Below are 9,050 nucleotides of genomic sequence, written 5' to 3'. Positions count from 1 at the left end.
TAGGTCCTCCTTCAACCCTTCAGGAACCTCTTCGACAGTCCGCAGGTGGGTTCACATGAGGGTCAGACCAGGGAAGGCAGCAACAGAAGATTCACCAGGCCAATTAGGGGCTTTTAACTTCTCATCAGGTTTGTCAACTTCTGCAGTATAAGAAAGTGGTGTACTGGGAATGGGGGATGGCTGGAGGTAGGAGCTGGTGGAAATATCTCTCTCTCTCTCTCTCTCTCTCTCTCTCTCTCTCTCTCTCACACACACACACACACACACAGCAGAAGGAGGATCTCGCTGAGACCCTTGTGTATACTTAGGCACAGAAAATCAGGACTGCTTATGGATGACACAGCATTCAAACAGAACCTTTCCTGAGGTAAAGAATCAAAGCCATGGTGTCCAACTGCTTCTCATCCTCTAATATGAAGACTTGGAACATAGAGAAGTTTTAGGTCATTGGGTGTTTCTCCATCACCATTTCCTGCACAGCAGGTTGGGCATTTTATGTGCAGGGCACAGCTGCGATTTCCTAGCAATTCCTCATGTGAGTCCTGGCACAGACAATGATGAAGATGATAAAGATGTGTGTGTGTGTGTGTGTGTGTGTGTGTGTGTGCGCGCGTGTGTGTGTATTGGGTATGTATGTCTCTGGCTGTGTGTGCTCCTGGATGTGTCTGTGTGTTTGTGTCTGTGTATGAGTCTGTGTATACGTGTGGATCTGTGTATGTTTGTGTCTCTGTGTATGTGTGTGATGAGGGTGGTTGTGTCAGTGTGTATGTGTGAGTCTATATCTGTGTGTCTATGTGTACATCTGTCTGTGTGTCAGTCTGTCTGTCTGTCTGTCTGTCTCTTTCTGTGTGTGTGTGTGTGCATGTGTGTGTGTGTGTGTGTGTTGGAATGTGCTGAAGTTTCTTCCCAGTCCCCAGGGCTTAGAGATACTACAAGGTTCACGTTCACATGCTCAGAGCATCTGTGAATGTGTTTGACTATGAGGTATGTCTTGGCAATGGAATGGGAGCATTCCTGTCTCCCTGAGTGCCTGCCCTTGTATAGTCACGGATTTCTGACTTTCACAGACCCTCTGAGATTCTTTGGTTGCTTGTGACACAATCACTCTCCTTCAGCTTCCATATTATTAATTTATTGATGTCCGTAATCTTCTCTAGGCCCTCTATTAAAAATATTCTTTTGTACTTTATGCTATTATACAATAGTGTCAAATGTTACTCTATCTGCCTCTGTGTTCTCCTAGGCATGTTTTCTCTGTCCTTAATGGGCTCTATCTCTCCTTCTCTAGATCCCCATGTTTCCAGGCACTCTACATATGACAAACCTGTGTCTTCCCAGGGTGCTAGCTTTTGCAGGATTCATGCAGTAACATGAAGGCCAATTCTTGGACACTACTAAAATGATGATTCTTGTAATGTCAATCTTCCACAACAGGAAACACCTTGACTGTGTACCTATTGACAGGAGCCCCATAGCTTCTCCAGATACAGCTTTCCTTTCTCCTCCCCGATCTTCACAGCAACACCTATGTTTGGCCTGTGAATAAGAGAGATAGGGATCCTGATGACTCCATATGTGAGGTCAGGGATCCTGGCATTGCAGAAGGACCTCAGATGCCATGTTGTGTCTGTTCAAGAGGCCAGGGAAGGAACAGAATCTGCAGAGGTGACTTGGCACTGCCTTCTGGCTCTTGGCTTCCTGTGGCTTCTGCCTTATCAGTTCTTCTACAATAAGAACTTTGCCCCCATCCAATCAAATGTCCACACCTACACCCCAAAGGTACAAATTCCTGCCTGGGCCAGGCCAATCTGTTCTGTTTCCTGCTGTGAGACTCTCATCTACAGTAGCACAGGTTTGAGCCTGAGATTCAACCATGCCTTTGGCTGGACTTCCCGGTTGGCTGTATGTTGTCGCTTGTGGGCTCCTGTTTCTCTTCCAGCATGTGCATGGTGAGACTATCTACATGAGCAGAGGGGACCAGGGTCAGAGATGTCCCAGGTCTGCAAAGACAGAGGCTGAGCTTGGGAATGGAAGGCACCAGGGAGGGAAAAGAAGCTGGTAGAGAATGACAGGTGACAGCATGGGACTGTGTGCTTTCTAATGTCACACCAGGGCACACAGGGGTCAGAGATGTCTGAGGTTAGCACATACTGAGGAGGAAAAGGGACAGAAGAACAAGAACATGTTCCTCCTCTGAATGTGGTTGTGGCTAGAAATCCTACTGAACTTGGATAATGACAACAATTCCTTCATAATGCCAAGTGCTCTGAGGCTGTCATTTTGTTGACTATGGAACAACCCTGTCACTTTGCAAGAGGATCAGTGGACAAGGTTTCTGTCCCTAGGGAATCCAGAAGCCCTTATTTCCTCATCCTACTGCTGAACTGAGATGACCCAGGTTACCTTCTCCATGTACCATGGTGATGATGAGGTAGAAAGCCCAAGTGTGGTGACAGCTGACGGCATCTCTCCTCTTACAGGCCAGGACTCAGCCAGCCCCATCAGGAACACGCACACGGGCCAGGTGAGAGGCAGCCTCGTCCACGTGAAAGCCACTAAATCTGATGTCCACGCCTTCCTGGGAATTCCCTTTGCCAAGCCTCCTGTAGGACCACTGCGCTTCGCACCTCCTGAGGACCCTGAGCCTTGGAGTGGTGTGAGAGATGGGACCTCACAGCCGGCCATGTAAGTCCTGGGACCCAGGGGACTTCAGTCCTCATCTCTAGGCCAAACAGCTATCTGTGCTTCCTCCCCCTCATCTCTATAGCAGTGCTATAGAGCCTGTGCTGAGGGGCGTCTCCCATGCTTGTCCCTGATGAATGTGCTAGGGATTAGAGTGAAACAGCTGTGCCAGCCTGCTGGGTCAGAGCTTGGCACCTGTAGGGACTTAGTCGTAGGGACTGCAGTAAGGAGCACAGACTGAGGCCATTATTCACTGTCCACTGTTCATGTGCCATTGACTAAGGAACAAATACTCATGCTTCCAACTGGAGATGATGTGGAACAAGCAGGTACCTTATTGGTATGTGGAAGTGAAAAGAAGAATGTCTCACTACCCTATGGAATGGTGTTGTCCATTCATTCCTATAGTTGCTATGTGGGCACAGTACCCCAGTACCCCAGTATCTTAGTTCCCTTTCTGTTGCTGTGATAAAGTATTTTTTACATTAGCAACTTAGTGAGGAAAGACTTTATGATGGGTACAATTCCAGTTTGTAATCTACCATAGGTGGGAAAGCACAGAGGCAGAAATTTAAGAGAGCTGATCACATCATATCCATGAACAGGAACAGAGTTTAAAGGACACATGCATGCCTACTAACCTTCACTTACTCTGTCCATTCTTATACAATCCAGAAGACCCCATCCTGGGGAATAGTGCCTCCTACCATGGGTATTCCTATTGCAACAGGCATTTCTATTGCAATGAACATGATCTAGATAACTTCTCACTGGCATACCGACCAGTCACCAGGATCTAAACAATCCCTCAATAAGACTCTTTTCCCAGATGATTCTACAGTGTGTCAAGTCAATAATCTAAACTAACCACCACATCAGGACGTAAATTTTACACACAGGATTGAACGTTGGAACAGAAAGCCAATCATTTTCAATGAAGCTGTGGGAATTCTCCATATACCAGCTCCCAGAATCTTACTACATAATGACAGTCCTCCCTAAAATATCTGGGTCCCTTTCCATTTCCACAGACTTGGTGGCATTTACTGTGGTAGAGACTTTAGAGACAAATCTTGTGTTAGCAGGCCATAGTAGAAGGCAGTAGCTGTGAGTGGCCCAGGGAAAGTTCAGAATAAGAGATAGATCTGACCACTATAGATCTTGGACTACCTCCTTTCCTTCTTATTAGGTGTCTGCAAACTGATATAATGAATATGGAAGGTGTAAAGGAGATGGAGCTGACTCTGTCTCCCATCCCTATGTCTGAGGACTGTCTCTATCTCAACATCTACACACCAGCCCATGCCCATGAGGGCTCTAATCTGCCTGTGAGTATCAGGCTATGGTCAGCTGGGGAACAGGCCATTTATTTTCTGGAAGATGGAAGGGACAAAATCTGAGTTCCACTGTAGTTTAGTTCCAGATTAGTAGTTTTACCTTACTGGGTTCAGGAAGATCCTGTCAGCTGATGGTGAGCTGCACGTGCGTGCGCGCGCGCGCGCGTGTGTGTGTGTGTATCTCAGAGTCCTGTGGCTCTGGAGGTAAGAGAGTCTATGTATTTGATTAAACTATGAATTCTTCTATTAACTTGGCAAACCCACTCAGGATTGGGGAAGTGGGAATGGAAATATGCTCACGGGCCTAAAGCTCCCCATCTGTGGCTCACTTCTTGAGATCCTGAGGAGATCTGTTTGTAGGTCGCAAAGCAGTTGATAATCTAGTGGGCAGTCTAGATGAGCTTGGGCTGTGTGCGGGCCTCCTGGCATCTGAGTTGCTGTCTCCAGGTAATGGTCTGGATCCACGGTGGTGCACTGGTTCTAGGATCCGCTTCCATGCTTGATGTATCCCCACTGGCAGCCACTGAGGAAATAATAATTGTTGCCATCCAGTATCGCTTGGGTATCCTTGGCTTCTTCAGGTAAGCCTGGGACTGGGCTGGGTAAAGGGAACTAAGTAGCACATGGGCAGACATGCATTGCTCTTCCTGCTCCTTCACAGCACTGGAGACCAGCATGCCACAGGCAACTGGGGATACCTGGACCAAGTGGCTGCCCTACGCTGGGTGCAGAAAAATATTGCTTACTTTGGAGGCAACCGTGACAGGGTCACTATATTTGGAATCTCAGCAGGAGGCACAAGTGTGTCTTCCCACGTTGTGTCTCCCATGTCCAAAGGACTCTTTCATGGGGCCATTATGCAGAGTGGAGTGGCCCTGCTGCCTGACCTCATCTCTGACACGTCTGAGGTGGTCTACAAGGTAAGTGCTCTCAAGAACACCAGCTACCTCAGTCTTTGCCTCTGGTGCTCTGGTATTCAGTCAAATGGATTTTATGTATGCTAAGCACGTTATGTGACAGAAAAACTCTATCATGGCTTCTGTCATTAGCAAAAACTCTTGTGCATTCCTTCCTATTTTGTTTCTTAACCTTCTGATGAAGACTGTTGCCACAAGGTTCTTGAGGAGGAACAGGCTTATTTCATCTCACCGTTTATAATCTGACAGTATGGGAAGTGTGTACTCAGGCATGAACCTGGAGACCAGAACTGAATCAGAGGCCAAGGAGCAACATGTTTTCTGGCTTTTAACTCATGGCATTCTCAGCTAGATTTATTGTACAACCAGGGCACCTGTCTTTGGGTGACATGGCCCACAGTGAGATGGGCTCTTTTCCATCAGTCATTTCTCAGGAAAATGCCCAGACCTGCATATGGGCCAATATGATAGAGACAAAATTCTCAGTTGAAGTTCCTCTTTTCAGATGATTCTGGTTTGTATTCAGATGATAAAAAGGAAATCTAACAAGAATAAATGATTGACGTAAAGGGTCAGCTTGTAAAAATATTTGCTGTGGAAGCAAGAGGTCCCAAGTTCAAATCCTCTGAACCCATACAAAGTTGGTGGTGGCAATATGTGTTAGAAAACCCAGTGTTTCTATGAAGGTAAAGAAACCAAAGATAGAAGACTCTGTGGAAGGTCATAGGCCAGCTAAGCTCCTGTAGAGAGATTTGCAGAAGTGATAGGGTGACATGTAACAGCTGAGATAATTCTCTGGCCTTTACAGACAAAAATGTGCTTTCACACCTATTGCCACACATGCATAACACACACACACACACACACACACACACCAAAGCAACATCAAAATTGTATGAAGGCACAATGCCCTTTCCTAGCAGTCACCTCTGATAGACAGAAAATGTTAAGAATTCCAGTCACTACTTTCATATACAACAAACACTAGGATGTGCTATTTAGGAGTAATGACATCTACTGGAATAAAAAAAGACTCTGCTCCCTGCTGCTAGGCATGAGTTAACTATCATTTGTTCCATTAACAGACAGTATCCAACCTGTCTGGTTGTGAAGCCAAGGACTCTGAAGCCCTGGTGCACTGCCTGCGAGCAAAGAGTAAAGAAGAGATCCTGGCTATTAACCAGGTTGGGAGAATTGTGTGTCTTGGAGGACCTGATGAACAGGGTGTGGGATTACCATCAATCACTTACAACTCAAATGTGTTAACTTATCTCCATGGTTTGGTGTCTTTTCAGTACTGTGTACAAAAAGAACAAGACAGGCTAATTATGATTTCAAGTTTCTTCTAGAGTGTGCCTAGAACCCAGAGATGAGATAGGCTATAGGGAATTGCTGTGTATTTTCATGGGCATTAGAATATTTATAGGATTGATCTTCAGCACTGACCATCAATGTGTATAGGTCTTCAAGATGATCCCTGGTGTGGTGGATGGCAAGTTCCTACCCAAGCATCCTCAGGAGCTGTTGGCCTCTAAGGATTTTCACCCTGTTCCCAGCATCATTGGTGTCACCACAGATGAATGTGGCTGGGGAATCCCCCTGGTGAGACCTAGTTCCAAGCCCCTGAAAACATAAACACAAATGGTGGGAGGTGGGAACTCAGAGTTTGATATAGTTCCAATCCATCCAAAACTTAAGATTTATCTTCTTCCTCCCAGTTCATGGGCCTTTATCATATCATGGAGAACATAACCAGAGACACCCTGCCAGCTATTCTGAAGAGCAGAGCAGCACAGATGGTGAGAGAGACCTTGGCTCCTGTTCTGAAAGAGGGGGTTCCTTATATTTTTCCCAGATGTCATGCTCAGAAATAATGTGTGTGTGTGTGTGTGTGTGTGTGTGTGTGTGTGTTCCTGTACAGGATCACCCCAAAGCTTCTGCCTTTCCCCCTAGACCCTCTTTTATCCCTGGTCACATTCCTTATTTAGAGGCTGCTGTCTGCCTCTCATCATTCTTCCTGATTCCTATTGGTGTAGATGCTGCCTCCAGGATGCAGTGACCTGATAATGGAAGAGTACATGGGGGACACTGAGGACTCAGAGATCCTGAAAGCACAGTTCAAAGAGATGCTGGCGGACTTCATGTTTGTGATCCCTGCTCTCCGAGTGGCACATTTCCAGCGTGAGTACATCTGGGACAAGAGCAAGGACAGGGAGTGCTCAGAGCTGTGGGACCCTGGTGAGCTCTGCAGTGCCCAGGCCGGACTCATCTTGGTCAGGTCTCTGACAGCGGGCAGCTTTCCTCCACTAAATCTTTATGTCTAGTGTAAGGGCTGGCATCCTCTCCAGGTCTAGAACAGGAAACATGTTAGTTACACTCAATGTCTTGTCAACTACTCAGCTGGGAAATATAGGGTCCCTGTTTAACAAAGGTTTCCCATATCCAATGATCCAGTCTGAAAGTCCCCATTCAACTCTGATTCCAGGTGACTTTAGAGCAAGTTTTCTTGTCATCAAAGATTAGTCGAATAAGCTCCAAAGGAGAAATTACAATGTCTACATGTGTCCTCCCTTCCAGGTCCCCAGGCTCCTGTCTACTTCTATGAGTTCCAGCATCGGTCCAGCTTCATCAAGCATGCCAGACCATCCCATGTGAGGGCAGACCATGGTGATGATGCCCCCTTTGTCTTTGGCTCCCATTTGTGGGGCATGAATTGTGAGTCTTTCTTGTTTCCTTCAGCTGAATGGAGCATCAAATGAGTTCCCGAGGGATTATTGAGCTCTCTGTCCAGTTGGGGAAACTGGGAGTCTGGGTGGGGACAACATAAGTGTTCACCATATGTAAGTTACAAAAAAACTCAAGCTCCTCCCCCAAAATATACTAGAGCTCGAATGTGAACCTTTGCTTGTCTGGCTTGCTCTAGAAGGAATGAGAGCACACCGGTGTAGAAAAGAACCCGAGAAACGTCAAGTAGTGCTTTGGATGGATCCTAGATTCTGAGTGGGAGGGAAGAGGCAATAAACCAGCCCTAGGGTGCACCATTGGGCTGTGGATTCTGTAGGAGAACATGAGTTGGCACCTGCATGAGGCTAGGACTTGGACTCTTGTTCTCTGTTGGCAGTGGACCTCACTGAGGAGGAGGAGCAGCTGAAGAGGAGGGTGATGAAGTACTGGGCCAACTTTGCCAGAACTGGGTGAGAACACACCCATTCCTCAACCTCCTTATTTGTCAGTCTCCTTTTAGTGTCCCAATGTTCCATCAGTATGCATGTGTCCTTAATTACATGATAGTCTTCAACTCAGGACACACTCCGGCAAATACCTTCTAGCTTTCACTCACTGCTCATCCCCCAGAGACAGGATGGGGGAGTCACACTATTGTGGAACTGTTCTTTAGCTGTGTTGTCTCAGAAGGAGACATAAAACTGGCCTGCTCCCCTTGCTTCACCTGGAGTACACACACACTGTGGTGACACTTGTATCTATATGAGTACAGCAGGCCATCTGTCCCCTGAGACCCTTGGTCTGTTCATCCACTGCTCTGACTAAAGAAGGGGATCAGGCTTTGGGTCAGAGTGACCTCAGTCTCCCCTGCTGCCTGGCATATCCACAGGAACCCCAACAGCGAGGGTCTACCCTACTGGCCTGTGATGGACCAAGATGAGCAGTACCTGCAGCTGAACACCCAGCCTGCTGTGGGCCGAACCCTGAAGGCCAGAAGGCTGCAGTTCTGGACCAAGACTCTGCCCCAGAAGATCCAGGAGCTAAAAGGTTCTCAGGACAAGCATGCAGAACTATAGAGTCTTCTGTCAGGAAAGGTGTATGAGATTGAAAGCAGATGGGGTAATTCTGAGGTTACAAGTCCATTTATCTGTATTTATTTGCTCCAACAAGTGTATAACCATTTCAAACCTCAGCATTTGCCCTTGCAGACATGTATGAAAATCACTCTGTGTGTTGTTTCTTATTTCTGGGCAAACATTCACTAGAGTCAATAAAAGCTCTCATAATGATCTGGATGTTTGAGCCCCAAAATACCCCAATTTCTATAACACTTCATTGAGATGAGGCTTCTTTTTCCTTTCTTGCTTCCTTCTGTCCCTGTTTCCTTTCT

The 9,050-nt window shown here is 46.7% G+C and overlaps 1 protein-coding gene across 3 annotated transcripts; it reads left to right on the top strand.

The window, feature by feature from the left end:
• Positions 1-1,873: 1,873 nt before the first annotated feature.
• Positions 1,874-8,736, top strand: LOC127671923 (pyrethroid hydrolase Ces2a). Of its 3 annotated transcripts, none has more exons than XM_052167040.1 (12): positions 1,874-1,949; positions 2,481-2,685; positions 3,872-4,010; positions 4,467-4,600; positions 4,681-4,939; positions 6,022-6,120; positions 6,398-6,538; positions 6,655-6,735; positions 6,973-7,117; positions 7,514-7,651; positions 8,058-8,130; positions 8,550-8,736. In XM_052167040.1, exons 1-12 carry the CDS (start codon positions 1,874-1,876, stop codon positions 8,734-8,736), a joined length of 1,677 nt encoding a protein of 558 aa, XP_052023000.1. The 3 variants fall into 3 exon arrangements, with proteins under 3 accessions (XP_052023000.1, XP_052023001.1, XP_052023002.1); XM_052167041.1 differs by having other exon boundaries at positions 4,681-4,943; positions 6,026-6,120; XM_052167042.1 differs by lacking the exon at positions 6,022-6,120.
• Positions 8,737-9,050: the final 314 nt, after the last annotated feature.

The sequence above is a fragment of the Apodemus sylvaticus genome, chromosome 21, assembly GCF_947179515.1.
Source record: "Apodemus sylvaticus chromosome 21, mApoSyl1.1, whole genome shotgun sequence".
NCBI lineage: Eukaryota > Metazoa > Chordata > Mammalia > Rodentia > Muridae > Apodemus > Apodemus sylvaticus.
This window is presented reverse-complemented; position numbering and strand designations above follow the sequence as displayed.